Source organism: Labrus mixtus, chromosome 15, assembly GCF_963584025.1.
Source record: "Labrus mixtus chromosome 15, fLabMix1.1, whole genome shotgun sequence".
NCBI classification, from domain to species: Eukaryota; Metazoa; Chordata; class Actinopteri; order Labriformes; family Labridae; genus Labrus; species Labrus mixtus.
This window is the reverse complement of record NC_083626.1, coordinates 12,560,841-12,577,431: the sequence shown is the minus strand read 5'-3', so window position 1 is coordinate 12,577,431 and position 16,591 is coordinate 12,560,841. Positions and strand designations below refer to the sequence as shown.

Genomic DNA, 16,591 nt, shown 5'->3' with positions numbered 1-16,591 from the left:
CAGTAAACAGCTCTGTTCTTTTTGTTTGTCTGCGTTCTTTTTTTGATTAACCCTTTGTTCTACCACCTAATGAAAGTAATGGCTTTGCAGAAATTGCAGCTAGTCATATAATTTGTTGGTGTAACACAAGCGTAAATACATCCAAACTGCTTAGCCTTTGTTGGACAGTGACATGTACACACACATGCTTGCCCTAAACACAGAATAGCATAGAACTGAAATGAATAGAATGGCCAATTGTCACTGATACCAGCTATAGCTATTTTTATATCTGATATCTAAAACCAGAATTGGATTTGTGCATCCATACACCTCAAGTTGCTCTTAACTATCTTTATACATTTAAACTGAAGATCTTTGCAGTCAGGACTGTCGGTCAAACAATAGCTATTTAAGAAGTCACCTTGGCCTGTGAGAGATTGTTATGGTTATTTGTCACTATAATCTGACTTTTTGTAAATATAATATTTCATTTTTAAATGAATATACTACTTAAATGTTATCCCATATTGAATAAAGCAACACGTGACACATCAATACCCACCTGGTTTACAATGTGTTAGAAAATTATAAGGAAAGTCATAATGTAATTTCTGAGTTGGTAAACACAGAAACTGCCTTCTCAAGCATGTTCTGTAGTATTTCAGAGATATCTGTCTAATGTTGATTGATTCATTAAAGTGCTGAGTCTGCAGGTTGTAATTGGGCCAGTAGTGAGTATGCATTACATTAGATGAATTGGTTCTCTAATCAGTTAAATTAAGAAAATGGCAGTCTTCCATGCTGAACATCCTCAGTTCTCCTTTAGTGAGCCCCTCTCAGACTGCCTCAAACACTTCAAAGCCCCTTCCCTAATCTCCTTCCATCCTAAATCCTAAAGCCTTTCCTCCTAAAAACAAACCACTTCATCACTTACAATTCAGCCAGTTTCAAGGTTTATAGTTTATGAAATTATACATCCAGGTATAATTAGTTAGTTAATGATTTGTGTAAATCAAATCGCGGTTTCTCTGATTCCAATGTTCATTGCCGAGCTCCTCACACCTCAACAAAATGTTCCTCCCATTCACTGCAGGCTCACAGGGGGCTGATGAAGCCATCTTGTCAAAAGATCATTGTGTGCAATTTCACACAATGTATGTGAGAATTTCACGCTTAAAATAAAACCCTGCTTCAGATATCACTTCATGGGAGGGGTGTGTGTGTGTGTGAAAAGGGGATTTAATGGTGATGCACACTGTAAAGGCAGATTTGTTTTAAATTGGCCTAAAGCCCTGTGCCATGTTTATTCAGCTCCACCTTTCTCCATCTTTGGGCATATTCATGTCTTATTTCAACTGACCTGTTCTGCCCATCTCAGGGCAGTTTTTTAAATTGAAGAAATCAACTCTCTTGTGTCAAACTCTATTTAAAATTCTGCCGTTTGTACATGAATTTCTAGAACATTTCAGTCTGTCAACACGTGGTTGTGCTTGTGCATGAGCAACTGTACACTAGTTAAAAAAAACTGGACTTTGAGGGTGAAGCGTGCTTGGGATTGCCTAGGGAGAGTGCTCCCTTACAGACTGCAGTTCTGCCCTTGTACTAACACATTGCATCTGTAACAACGTTATATTGGTGTCCCAATGTATGCATGCGAGCTGTAACAGAGACATAAGTATTCCACCTTCAAATGACAGTCTGTAAGTGCCAGTCTGTTAGTTAGTTAGTTCTTCACACATGCACCTCACAGCAAGAGCCCTGTCGGATGGAGGGTTGTGGCTCGGAGGCAAGGCATGATGTAAAAAGAGTGACATGGAAGTGCTTGACATAGTCTGAATGAGAAATTCGGCTGATTGGGTTCACGCCTGCGGCTCAACCCAAAGATTTCTGGAATTTTTCAGGGGTTTTGTTGAAGTGTGAAAGCAACATAAGATTTGCTTCTCAGGCTATGATGAGATACAGTACATGCATTACTAGAGTCCATTGAAATTTTTCCTTGAAGACAATAACACACAATGCAGCAGTCTTGCTATTGGTTCAGGATCAGGCTGAAGTGTCTTGAATAAACTGGAATAGATTTGATAATTTTGCTTTGACGTTGTACCGTTCTGTGATGGTTCAGTGCAGCTCCGTGCTGAGGGCCATAAGCCAGTCACGGAAAATATGGGGCCAGCCTGTGACCTGGCTAACAGTAAGTGTGTATCTGTAGAGGCTAAAGCAGATTATTGTAGTAGTCTGGCAAGGCAATCTGTTTTAAGACATCCAACTCATTTTAAGTCACGAGACGCTCAGCTTAGCCGATTTATTGGGTTTGATTAATTCCAAATTAGTGGCAATCCCATCCATGCATTCCTACCAAACACTGCTTGTGACCAGAGATGTTTTTTTTTTTTTTTTTTTTTACAATATATGTATGATGTATGATTTTCAGTAACTTAGAATAGGAGTATTCATGGCAGGTTCAAAATGCTTGAACTACTGTTACAATTTCATAGCAAGAGACCATTTTTTGACTAATGGGCCTCCTCTCCAGTCCTTTACTGCCATCTTGAAGCTGTCAGATCTTTAATGAAGGCATAGAATGCCTCTAAATACAGAAATTGGACTAGCTGCAGTATAAAAGTATCTCTTACCTCACTGCGTCATGCACTTTTATTTTAGCCATCTTATTGATGTTTTTTTTCAGCTAATGTAACATTAAGCAATTATACAATGCACAGCCAGCACTTTAAATTCTTATGAAAGAATGAGTCGTAAAGGAGCCAATGAGTTTTTGCGTTGACACATTTTAAATGTTTATTTCTAACTGTGAAATTTTAATTTTCTGTCTACTTTTAATTCATTTTTTTGTCAAATCACGCCAATCCTCTGCAAGGAGCTTGTAATTAATTGTCATTGATCTTGTAGTGACGGAGAATTAAACTCAATTATGTGAAGGCACAAATGTAAGTAATTTGCTTCACAGAAATTGGATTTGGATGAACGCCATTCAAAGTCATCTGAAAACATCCTCATCATGTCTTAATGCTATTTGTTTTTTTCTCTGGTTACTGGTTGACGCTCAAAGTATAATTGTAGCAGAAATTGTGTCATTGAACATTAGGCGTCTTTCTATTAGTCAGATGATGAATGTGTTATGTGAAAGCTTTCTGCAGCATGACACGGCTGTGGATTTAATTTTTACACATTTCATGTTTTGATTAGCATTTAACAAAGAACCAAGGAAATATTTTTATAATGCTCTCCATTATTGATGTACTGTAGAAAAGGTCTGTGATTATATGATGAGAAATAACACATACAAATGTAAGCTATTAGCTTAAAGTAATCCTGATCTAAACCTTATTTTAGAGGCGGAATATTTCAGAAATGTAGCAACTATTGTAAAAGCCCACCGTACGGCTGTATCAAACATGCATGCTGAGATACAGTACTTCTCAACAAATCCACAAATGTCTATTGTGGTGCCAGCATTGATTTCCTAACTTTGATTGTTCAGGCTACCACAGCAGTTCTTTGTTAGTAGGGATTAGCTTGAATGCATGACCTAACTGCATTGAATTTATCAGACAGTTTACTTTGAAACTGACTGACCACGTGTTTAAGGACAGAGGGGTTTACATGAGGTCAGAGAAGAAGCAAATAAGAATAACGGTTACATCTTCCTCAAAGTACTTTCTCATAAGTGATACTGCTTGTAAATAGGTCTTGCACTGAACAATTATGTAATGTTGCAGTCTGCAGCCCTGGTTGACTTCACATAGCATTGGGCCTTAAAACAGTATATGATATTTTCTTTATATGTTTTTGTTACTGTCTTATGGTAAGGAAATATGCCTGGCCCGGTTACCTCTCCCTGTGTCTCTGTCCCTCACAGCTTGCTGTCAGCCATAGTTAGCCTCACCTTTACAGATCAGTGACACAGACTGCCACCCCTCCCTCTACTCAGCAGTTAGCACATATTGGCTGTAAGAGAGCTGCATCTCCCCTGCGTCATCCTGTGTCCTACACCATCCCAAATATGTCACTCACTGCAGCTTTTTCTGCAGCCGCCAGCTACAACAGAGTCCTGTCTGCAGCTGGGATGCTTCCCAGGCCGTATAGCACATAAAGCTTTATATAATGAGCCCAGCTACTGCTCCTCAAACCATAGCAAGAGCATTTATCATCGTGATACTCCTGTCAAATCTTGTTAACCGATACAGATTGTGGATATGTCTGGCTCTTGGGACATTTCTGGTGCAGATTATAAAATCATGCTGAAAGTATTTGTCTTCAGTCCAGGCAAAATTGAACAATAGAACTTATAGCATAATACAGCCTTTTGTATTTTCGATGGGGAACGATGTGCAAAAGGAGATTTTCTTACACATTGTTGGCTTGCCTGCTTCTGTTTTAGGTGATGCCTTCATTATGTGCAGTGTTTCTAAAAATAGTAATAAAAGCATCCAGAAACTCATTAAAAATTTACTTTGGCTGCAGTGGGAGGGAAGATAAAACTCAAACTAGCAGTTTGAAACACACTTGAATAGCTAATAAGTAACAGTGAAAGAGAAAGAAGTTGCTTATCAAGATTTTCACCTATGGGCAGAAATAATTTGCATAAACTTTTTTAATCGCACTGACATTTCCTCTTTCTGTTTCTCACAGTCAATAAGCACAAACCATGGATCGAGACAACGTACCACGGGATCGTAACGGAAAATGACGACAAAGTACTACTAGACCCCCCTCTTATTGCATTGGACAAGGACGCTCCTCTTCGCTACGCAGGTGAGAGAGGTTTAATGCTACCGCTGCTTTAACTTTACTCCTTCAGCTTCAACTGAAATCACCAGATTCAACTCCAAATAAAAGAAAAAACGCATTCATTGACCTGTGTTATAAAGCTTTGAGATCATGTGATAGGAAAAGGATGCAAACAAATGTTCTTGTGTGAGTATTGTACATTTCATCAACATTCAAATGACTCAGACAATGACCTTGATAAGACATGAAATCCCTTTTCAAATGGGTTATGAACTAAGCTTCAGATTCTTGTAAATGGAAACCATAAAAAGATTTTTTACTCTACCAACTCTAGTGTCAGCTTCATGTTATAAATCATCATAGTCTCTTTGTCTGTAAGATGTTTTACTATCCATACAGTAACTACCATTCTCTCTGTGATAGGCTATAATTGAGGTTAAAGGTGCATTAATAAACATAAGAAATTCCCTAACTCTGTAGTAAATAAGGGAATTGCTCTGCTAAGTGTTGAATTATTTTTGTATGCACTTCTGGGAGGAGACTTTGTGACTTAATGTCATTCTGTTCATTACATATTTATGACATGCCTGTCATACTGACATACATCTGGCTACCATATCCTCCATATTGGCACTTTTGATATTCATATCAAAATACTCTTTCATGTTTTTTCTTCCTCCCAGTAGAGAGGCGCAATTAGTGTGCTTTATGTACCACAGTAGAATTAGCTCTGGGGTTTTAATCACATCAGGATCGACTTTGGCCAGGATTCAAAGCCCCATAGCACTGGAAATGATTTGCCACCATTTCACATCACGAGTCCTGTGATCTCTTGTCTGCTTCTCTCCTCACACTCAGCGCTCTCACTTAACTTGATGCAGCCGTCTCTATCTCATATTATTTCTCCTGATTTTGCAAGTGAGGCTTTAACATCCTCATGTCTGTCAGAGGAGATGCCAAATGTGTTATTCTTCACAGAGTTACGTGAAGACTAATCGTTCTCGAGAGCTGATCTGCCTGACAGCACATGAAAACTACTGCAAGGGGCCCATCATTTCTGAGAAGCAGCAAATTGAATAATATACTCATTCTCTGCATGATGTTTACCTCCATTCACAATGAATACAGAGCTTGGGGCTCCCCTTTTGATGGGCAGTGCTTTTGCGAATGGACCGTATGTCCCTGTGAACTAGCTCTCTGGAGGCAGGGCGAGTAAGCTGGTTTCACGTGGCAGCAGGGGTGAGTGCCTGTGTCATGTCAGCCTCCTTATAGCCGGTCCGTCCGTGCCAACACACAGCTGCCTGTTAAGCTGACCCATAGGCCAGCAAAGGGCCAATCACAAACTCCGGAGACAGATCAGGGATTATGTGAAAATGTAGCATGAATGAGAAGCCAGTTTATGTGTTTGTATTTGACTGATGTACTTGAGACTGGCTTTGACTGTCTTTTTGTGGGTTTTGGGGGGAAATCAAAGGGATGTGACTGAATTTAGAGCTAAAGCAGGGAGCACTCACCCACCACGTCAGGGTGTTATGATTTATATACTCTAGGAATATTAAACATTTGGACAGCTGCAACATATTGACCTGCTAGTCAACTCATAGTCCCGTATTATAACTCACTGTATTTATGTAGTACTAGCAGTTAAATAACTATATGTCAAGACTGTAAAATCAATAAGTAACACTCATTGGGATGGCTGACTCAGCCCGAGCTGAGAGGCCTGTGTGGCGAGTGAAAAGCGGAGGAATTCCTAAAGCCCTAGTGTGAGCCCTTCATTAGAGCTATGCTGAACACAGAGGCCCTCAGCTCCTACTGCATGACTGGCCCTGAACAGCGCTCCCTAATGTGAAATCTGTTTCTAATTGATTAGTAGGTGAAAACAAAATGACCAGAACACAAGAGGCCCTGGCAGGGCTTTAAAACAAACAGCCAAGCGGAGAATGACTTTATGGTTTAAGTCTTGTTATATTTTAGCATGTCATTCATTTATCAATCTGTACACTAATTTTATAGTTGTTGGATTGATTGATTGACTTTGCAATACATCTTAGTTCAGTTTTTTCAAAGTAAAATTAACTTTTTGAAGGGCTGACTCTCCAGATAATCCAAAAACATGCTGTCATTAAAAAGATCCATTTCTGTCTATGATTTGATGTTCTGTCACTTTTTCATGAGTTTTCTTTCTTCTAAAAGTGTTTGATGAGAAAAAAAAAGACTGCAGAGACTTTGCTCCACCCTCCTTTCCAGAAATGTTTAATCTTTCCTTTCTTTCATCTGGCAGAAGACTTCTTGCTAATATAAAACTGAATAGAAGTTGTTCTAATGGATCTCTCATTTTATGATAAGAGATTTTTTCTTCTTTCTGTCCTCTCTGTTTTTTCTCTTAAGGTTCTAACTTTTCTTTTAACTGATCTGGGCTTATCTTTTCTCCCTTCCTTGTAGAGAGTTTTGAGGTGACCCTCACTGAAGAAGGTGATCTTGGGCTCTTACTTCTGCCTTGTGCTTAGTTCTTATTATTAACCCACTAACGCAAAAAAAAAAAAAAAAAAAACAGCATCCACACTTTTACACAGAAACTCCTGCCATGCTCTGTAATCTCCCCTTATGGTTTTTCTCGACTTTTATGTTTTTTTCTCACCCTGAATTTTTTCAAGTACCAACAGCTGGATGAAAAGTGTGATATGGGGCTGACTGTACTTAGAAATATCTCTGCATGAGACATCCATTGCAGTTTGCAGACCCTAACAGTTGTTCAGCTGTCACCAGGAAAAAGAAAGCTGCTTTAAAAAAACAGGAGTTTTCAGTAATTTTGCTGCCAATCAGTCCAATCCAGTCCTTTAAATTAGAACATACAGAATGAAAAGACAATTTTTGAAGTTTTTATATAAAGTTCCATTAAAAAAAAAACGATTTAAAAGATACATTGGTGACCTCTTTCACACCAATGGAATTTGGAGCTGATATTGACACTATAATTAGTATTTCAAGTGGATTAAAGTTCAATCATCCTAAACATCACCTCCGGTTTTGGGCGCCTCCATCACCCACCATCAGTTCTGAGCAGCTACTATGACTCCTGACATTGAAGTCTTCTTCTGAAAGCTGCTGAGATTGTTAACTAATGCAAACTCTCTCTGCTACTAAGTTTTTGTGGTTGCATCTTTGCCTCAGTGGATCTGTTGAGTTAATTCTCCACCACTAATCTCTACCATTAGCATGGCTGCAGTTGTCATTTGATGTGGATGTCAAGCAAGTTGATATTTCTAACCCCAGTTCTCATCCAGCACTTTATTCTTTTCTATATTGTGATTGTAGCAGGTTGAGTTTTCTATGATTTGATTTCATTTGAATTCATTTTGCAGTGTTTTGTTTTAGAGGCAAAATTACACAGGAAGACCTTCTGTAGGTAAAAACAATCTTTAGAGGTGTTGTCCAAGGTTTTGTTTCTTTCTTCACAGACCTTTTGGAGTATTTAAGATGAATTGGTGGTGGACTACACTATCACAATGTAAAAGTGGTCTATTTCAAAAATAATATTTTTATCTTAATTATTCTTTCTCTTTTAAAGGGAAGTTATTATGGAGTTAACTGGTCTTTAACTCAAGTTTTGTTTTCCTTGTACTTAATTTTTGGGGCTTGGTTTAATGACCTTGATTCAAAAAAATCTTTAAGTGCTCCTGTGAAATGCCTGTCCACATCTTTTCAGTTTCTGCCTGCATGACTGGATGCAATGTTTTCAAGTGGCTTGGAAAGACACCTTCTCTTCTCTAATACTAAATGTCCCACACCCTCTCCCAACTCCCCGCCCCCTCTACTCACTCATGACAGTGCGTTTGGGCTTCCTCCACAGCCACCACCCACCCCAATCTACAACTCCCTGGCACCCAAAACCTGTGGCTGATTTTTTTTTTTTTTTGCGTGAATTTATGGTTTTGTTGTTAACATAAATTTAACAATAGAATTATTGACTTTTTGTCTGTTATTGTGAACAAACTCTCTTTTGGCTCTTGACGTGTTCAGGTGAGATTTGCGGCTTCAGGATCCACGGGCAGAATGTCCCCTTTGAGGCAGTGGTCCTGGACAAGTCCACTGGAGAGGGGGTCATCAGGGCCAAGGACAAGTTGGACTGTGAGCTGCAGAAGGAGCACACCTTCACCATCCAAGCCTACGACTGTGGAGAGGGTCCCGATGGAGCCAACATGAAGAAATCCCACAAGTGAGTCTCACTCTGCTGCTTTGGAGTTTTTTTCAGTGTTTTGACTAGATGGTGTTAAACAGTGCAGTCTGTTTATATAAATGTCATGCATACATTTCTTATTCAAATTCACTTATAACACAACATTTCACTTTTTCTTTTTAATAAATGTATAATATTTAAACAATAGTCTGATGAAATGCTGCTTATTTTAATACATTTGAAAAATATCCCAACAGAAGTCAATGAAACAAAATGCAGTGTAAGACACTTCTTTTTATCCTGATTATGACTGACTGGAAAATGTGTGTTTTTAACTGTGTCACAAGTGGATTAAACAGTTAATTAATCAAAATGTCAGATTTTGATGTGTCATTTTGCCATACATTACTGTAAACTGACTGTCACAGCACTGTCTGAGTCTGATTCCTTGAGCAGGACTAAATGCCCAAATCAAACTGTTTCTGCTAATTCTTCTGTTCTTGTAGGTTTGTGAATCATCTATTTATTGTAGTCATCAAATGGGACATGAGACAATTATACAGTTTGTGTTTGAGTTCTAACCTTACTATATTTCTATTAGGGCCACTGTCCACATCCAGGTGAACGACATCAATGAGTACTCACCTGTGTTCAAAGAGAAGTCCTACAAGGCCACTGTTATCGAGGGAAAGAAGTATGACAGCATCTTGAAGGTCGAAGCTGTGGACGCTGACTGCTCTTTCCAGTTCAGCCAAATCTGCAACTACGAGATCATCACACCTGATGTGCCCTTCACCGTCGACAAAGACGGTAAGGAGCTTCAGAGCCACGTTTTATTGACACGCATCAAACAGACTATTGATCCAAGTAAACAATGTAGCTGCAAGCCTGTCATTTTGAATTCGCTGCAGCTTTCATGTGTGATGAGGAGATGACAGTCTCCTTGAAAAGGCCACCTAAATTTGCTAGCTGTTCTCTCCCTGCTGTAGGATTATTTATTTTTGTCTTGCATAACAAAATTAAAGATCCAGTAAAAAAAACAAAAAACTCAGCTATATCCAGGCTTGGCTGTTATCTCACCTGGCTCTGATAAATAGGAAATACTGGCAGGTAATAATGTGAGTGGAACAATATGTGTGAGGATACATAATGTTGCTGAAGCTGCTCAACTGTCAAAGCTAATTAGTTTTTAAGGTGAAAGAGAAAAGAAAAAGAGATCTGATCGGATTAAACCAAATTCCATTTTTCTTTCATAGATTGTAGATGGTAATAAACCCTGAGTATAGCAACTCAAGGAAAATGACAAAAGTCAATATCAAATTGTTGCCCTGACACAAGACTACCAGTATATTATGCATTCAAGTCAGTTTGACAGATTATTCCTCTTGGCTTCTTCAGTAAGGATAACCATGTGGCAGCTCATTTTAATATCTAAGAGAACTCTTCTTTTGAAGAATCCTAACCCAGCTGCAGCTGTAATACTAAACAAAGAACATGTTTTTTCCTTCTCAGGCTTCATCAAAAACACTGAGAAACTGAGCTACGGCAAAGAACGCATGTACAAACTGACCGTGACCGCCTACGACTGTGGAAAGAACCGAGCCTCCGAGGACGTTCTGGTCAAGATCAGCGTCAAACCCACCTGCAAACCTAGCTGGCAAGGTATCAGAGCTCTCCTTTACTCACTGTAGCTCACCAACCATTACAGTTTAGTGTGTATCTGTGTTGAATTAAAGCAATCCACCTTGTTAGCCACAGGGCTTTTAATCATGCTTTGGAACACCTTAAGTACTTTTAATGAGTAATTACTATCGACAGCCCCTGTATTGACTGCACACATGTTATCAGCACTCTGCTGAAGGACATCTTTTCACTCTTTCCCCTCTCTCGCTTTGTCCTTTAGGCTTCAATAAGAGGATTGAATACGAGCCTGGCACAGGTAGCCTCGCCCTTTTCCCCAGCATGCACTTGGAGACCTGTGATGAGCCGATCACATCCATTCGAGCCAATATAGAACTGGAAACAAACCATATTGGGAAGGGCTGTGACCGCGACACCTACTCTGAGAAGTCTCTGCACAAGCTCTGCGGTGAGTACAGTAGCTGGTCCACTTGAAACTATTTTCAGCTCTACATATAATCAAAATTATTTTTTGATGAACCCAAGTGCCCTGGTGTTTTCTGCCATCTCTTCAAACGCTCGCTTGAAGAACCGTCAATCCCGTCACTCTGGAAATCAGCAATTGTTTGTACTGTAGCCAAAAAGAGCAATCCCACCTGTAACAACGACTATCGACCTGTGGCATTAACATCATTGGTTATGAAAGGCTTTGAGAGGCTTGTTCTTTCTCAACTCCAGGAGGAGGTCAATATGTATGCTGAACGATGCTGTACTAACTCTGCTGCATGAAGCCTATGCACACCTTGAGAAGTCCAAGTCATTTATTAGACTAGTCTTTGTGGACTTCTCAAGTGCATTTAATACTGTGCAACCCCACCTGTTGGGTCGTAAACTGCTCGAGCTGGATACCAACCCACACCTGATCCTCTGGGTCCTCTCATTTCTGACAAATAGAAACCAGAGGGTCTGAAACAACGGTCACCTCAGCTCATCTAAAACAGTCTCAACAGGAGCCCCCCAGGGCTCTGTCATCTCACCCATTCTCTACACACTATACACAAATGACTGCAGGAGCACCAGCCCAGGAATAACATACATTAAATACTCTGATGACACCGTTATTATGGACTCCACCAACTCAGAGGGACAGTTGCAGGCTGAGATAGACTCTTTTGCAGAATGGTGTAGGCTGAACTGTCTTGACCTTAACACCTCAAAGACTAAAGAACTGGTTGTTGACTTCCGGAAAGAACTTAACAGCATCCCCACTCTGTCAGTCAACAACCAGCCCATAGAGAGGGTTGAATCATACAGATACCTCGGACAATAATTGATCACAAGCTCACCTTCCAACCCAACAGCAAATCCATCTTCTCCAAGTACCAGCAGCGCCTCTTCTTCCTCAGAGAACTACGCAAATTTCAAGTCCATCAATCAGTCCTAACAGCATTTTACAAATGTTTTATAGAATCAGTTTTAACCTTCAACATCACAGCCTGGTTTGGGTCGCTGTCAAGCATTCATCGTAACCCATTAAACAGGATCATAACAATAAGCAGCAAAATAATCGGACAGCAGCAGGCACAACTGATCAGCATCTACAACAGGAGAACAAAACTAAAAGGACAACACATCGCCTCAGACAGCGCACACACACACTCTGCCATCTCTACAACCGTCTCCCCTCAGGCCACAGATACAGATCTCTCACTTTCCGGACTAATCGAGCCATGTCAAGCTTTGCTGCCACATCCATCAGGCTCATGAACAAATGATCTATTTCTTATTTATTTTTTAACACCACTCTTTTAACCGCTTACAACAATTATTTATGACCTATTTATCATGCTTTTAATAGAGCCACTTGTATGTGTGTGTTTCTGTTGTTGTTTTTATGTCTAGCTGTATGCGCACTGATGCTCTTTTACACAAATGAAGTTCCTAACGGATAAATAAAGTTATTTGAATATATAAACACCTTTTTCTCTTTGATTGATTTTTAGGAGCCAGCACCGGCACAGTGGAGCTCCTACCTGCACCCAGCAGCTCCTCTAACTGGACAGTAGGACTGCCCACTGATAATGGGCATGACAGCGACCAGGTGTTTGAGTTTAATGGCACCCAGGCCATCAAGGTTCCTGATGGCATGGTGAGCACCAGCCTGAAAGAGCCCTTCACCATCTCTGTGTGGATGAGACATGGCCCCGGGGCTCAAGAGAAGGAGACCATTCTGTGCAACTCTGACAAGACAGGTAATGTCCCAGAGATGGGTCGAAGAGTTCTAAAGGTGTTTAAAAAAGGATTTCTGACTGCCTATGGGCTGTGCTCTGGTTTGATCCCTGGTGGAAATGTTCTTATGTGGGGTGAAAATAGTTTTGAAGGTACTAGATTGCAGAAACAAACAATGAATCAATGAAGTTAAAGACTTAATAAAAGATCCAAATAAAATAATAAAGGGAAGCTGTCCAACTGTTTTTTGACTATGAACCTGTTGTAATTACCGTATTGATGTTGTAATTCCCGAAAATGTATTTTGCCTATGGAATGAGTCAAATCCTGCATATAACTATTTTGACAGCGAAGTGGCATATTCTGTATTGCTGCATTGCTTGAACTCCAGGCTGTGGTCAGTGTTGGCCTGCTGGCTGTCTTAAAAATGGAAGCAGATTGCCTTTTCTTTGTCTCACCTCCCAATCTTTAAATTTTTTGTCCCTAGTTGAATGTGTTTGCGTGTGGTCGCATGCTCCTTGATCTTATTGACTGTAAAGTCTCTGCCATGGCCAGTGTGAGGCAGCTCATCAGCTTCTGTGCGACTGCTTATATAAGAAGGATTACGTCAGAGCGGCTGTGCACTGGACAGGAAGCTCCTATACTCATGATCTCAGCACCATTCATCATCTCCACTCAGCATAGTCTGTGTTTCACAGATATATCATCTTTTGTCTTATTTTGATGAAAGTTCTTCACAGTTGTTTAATTTAAAAACATAAAACACTGAACAATACATAACTTGTGAAAAACAGCAGATTAAACTACATATTTCACCCGAAGCTGGGTTGCTACCAGAGTCATGACGGTAGTAGAGATAATAAGATGTAATTTTCCAAATACTGGTACTACCAGTCCACAATCGAGTATTCTGTTCCTGAAACATTGTGTGATCCTATGCTCCTAATTGGGGAGCTTGTTGTTGATTATACAAACAAATGAGCTGTGTGAGAGGACGCTAACTTCACAGTCCATTTAGATTATCTTGATCTATAACTTGGTGCTTTCTAAGTATGCCACATGACAACATATGACAGATTTCTGTTGGCTAACAGTCTAAGCCTCCACATACATATGAAGAAATCCCAGTAAATCTTTGGACCTTTTCAAGGATTAACAGCCAGTTGGGGTTTAATGCGTCCATTACATGCCTGGATGAATGTCTGTTATTCATAAATAACCTGAGCTTGACTTGGCATTTCCAGGTTAGAGGACATTACTTTGGTTATTAGCACTTGGCAGTTGAACTGGCTCCTTGTAAGCAATTGTGCAAAACATGTTTAGACATGATTGTGAATTATAAGAACAAGAAATACCACTGATGCATTCGGAACTTTGGTTAGAATTTATTTGACTTAGTTTTGTAGTCCAAATGAAGTCCAAAAATACCACAGGTATCACCAGATGTCACTCTAACATGTTATCACTCTCTTCTGTTTTTGCCTCTATAGAAGATTCAATTGTTGTAGTTCAATTTCAGTTACACATTTACATTTTGATTTAAGAGTTAGGGTTACATATCTTGATCTCTCTCTCTCTCTGATATATTTCTTCTATCTCTTCTGCAGAGATGAACAGACACCACTACTCCCTCTACGTCCACAACTGCAGGCTGATCCTTCTCCTGCGTCAGGATCCATCTGAGGCCGAGAACTACAAACCAGCTGAGTTTCACTGGAAACTGGACCAGGTCAGCTGCTTCTACAACCATTCTTTCTGTACAGCTTTGGAGAATAATAAACGGTGACTCTTAATTTTAACCACTGCCTCTGCTGTGTTCTTCACAGGCGTGTGACAAAGAGTGGCATCACTATGTGCTGAATGTGGAGTTCCCCACTGTGTCGCTGTTTGTTGACGGGACTACATTTGAGCCCTTCCTGGTTACAGAGGACTATCCACTGCACGCCTCAAAGATCGAAACTCAGCTCACCATTGGTGCCTGCTGGCAAGGTAAACTCTACAGAAAGATCTTTGAGGAATGCACTAAAATTAAATAAGCTATAATTTTCATGTGTGACAATATGTGTACATTTACAAATACAGTACAGATACATTATAAAGAAGAAGGTGATCCTCTTCTGCATGCTCTGAGTCTTTTTGGTGGCTACATTATTCAGAAGATTATTTGATACTACCTTATAATTGGCTTTTATGATACTTGTTGTTGTTGAAAACTATCAATTTCACGTCTTTAATTCACTCTTTACATAGATTGTCAGTTGAGGCACCATGACCTCTTTTGTAGCATCTGAATCTCTACTGCAGATCCTCAACCTTCCTCCCTGTCTCTCCCTGCTCTCTTGTTTCTGTCCTTTACAGACAACTCAGGACATGACAATGACACTGAGTCAGTCTCTGAGCCCACCTCAGGTTGCTTAAATCTTTCCCTTGCTCCTCAAATATGTCCATGTGTCCACGATTGTCCCACCACCCTAACTGCATCCTCATACCATTTTTTACTAGAATGATATTAACAAGTTCTAGACGCTGCAAGATTTTTTTTTTTTATCATCAATTTTTGGAGCATGAAGAAGTGTGAATGAGTCTGGTGTGTCGTCATAATTTTGCGTTTTTCTTTATTTTTCAAGTATATGCTGTTCTCACTGCAGCAGCAAGGCCGTTGTTTTTTTTTTTTCTCACAACATCCTGTTCACAAGCAAAACAGAACTAGACATTTAATGAGCACAAAACTGTGACCTGGCTGCAGGATTTTTTCAGAGCATGACCTTGGGGTCAGAATCGGTAGCTCCTCAGTATCAGATAACTAACACTGCAGCAACACACACACACACACACACACACACACACACACACACACTGGATGAATGTAGGAATGTGGGACCTTTAGATGGAAGTCCAGGTTTGTGTCCGCTTCTGCAGTGTCCCAGACTTATGCTCATTATTGTTTTGCTGCATTGTTTCATCCCTAATAAGGAGGGAACACTGAATTATTCAGTTTTATCAAAGGCAACATGAGTGGATTTATTTCACATTTATGCTGCACATTTTATGCTTATTCTTCTTTGAGTTCCATTTTCCCAGTTGATCTCCTTTTTACCTCCAAATGAAAGCAGCAGTTGATGTAGATGTTTTGTATGTCTTAAGCGTGTGTAAGCTCATCCATCATTTTTTTGTCTCTAAGTTGACCTCAGCTCGTAAGGACACACACTAACTTGCATGAACACCATTTGCAGCAGCTTTGAACATTGTGACAGCATGCTTGAATTTAAAGTTGAAGTTTGTGGAATTTACACTGCAAGTGTCACATTTTTTCACATGTTTGTTACTATTTTCTCTCCCTTATCGCTCACCTGACAAACCCAGGCGCCAATGCCAGAATGGCTCAGTTTTTCCGAGGTAACCTGGCTGGGCTGATGATCCGCTCGGGCAAGCTGGAGAACAAGAAGGTGATCGACTGTTTGTACACATGCAAGGAAGGACTTGACGTACAGCTGCCTGAGGAGGTAGCCTCAGCTGTCAAGGTGAGGGGCGAGAATGTTTCAGAGACACAAAAAAGAAATATCTCGGTCAGGATGGATCTGAGTATATTGTGTCAGGAAGATGGTTTAACTAACTGGTTCCAAACTTTTTGAATAAATAAGTTTAAACAATAATACTAGATGTAGAAGGTGTTTAAATGTAGATATCAGCAAAAAATTGACCATCTCAGCTATTTGGATATTGTTTTGGGTTCCCCCTGAAGCATGTGATTTGTTAAAAGGCTTAAACTAACTTGTCACATGATTTTCTAATAGCTAATTTTCAACCTGACACTTTTTCTGTTGCACGCAT

At 39.9% G+C, this 16,591-nt stretch overlaps 1 protein-coding gene across 4 annotated transcripts in view; it reads left to right on the top strand.

Annotated features, from left to right (window-relative positions):
* clstn1 (calsyntenin 1) overlaps nt 1-16,591 on the top strand; it is a 37,290-nt gene that overhangs the window by 11,564 nt on the left and 9,135 nt on the right. Inside the window, exons 2-12 of one of the 4 annotated variants that reach the window (XM_061057112.1) lie at nt 4,633-4,755; nt 7,177-7,206; nt 8,755-8,950; nt 9,513-9,721; nt 10,424-10,573; nt 10,815-11,000; nt 12,535-12,783; nt 14,368-14,489; nt 14,587-14,749; nt 15,119-15,169; nt 16,124-16,281. In XM_061057112.1, coding sequence (XP_060913095.1) covers nt 4,633-4,755; nt 7,177-7,206; nt 8,755-8,950; nt 9,513-9,721; nt 10,424-10,573; nt 10,815-11,000; nt 12,535-12,783; nt 14,368-14,489; nt 14,587-14,749; nt 15,119-15,169; nt 16,124-16,281 — 1,637 coding nt within the window. The remainder of the gene's footprint in view (nt 1-4,632; nt 4,756-7,176; nt 7,207-8,754; nt 8,951-9,512; nt 9,722-10,423; nt 10,574-10,814; nt 11,001-12,534; nt 12,784-14,367; nt 14,490-14,586; nt 14,750-15,118; nt 15,170-16,123; nt 16,282-16,591) is intronic. The other 3 variants (XM_061057113.1, XM_061057114.1, XM_061057115.1) reach the window with 3 other exon arrangements.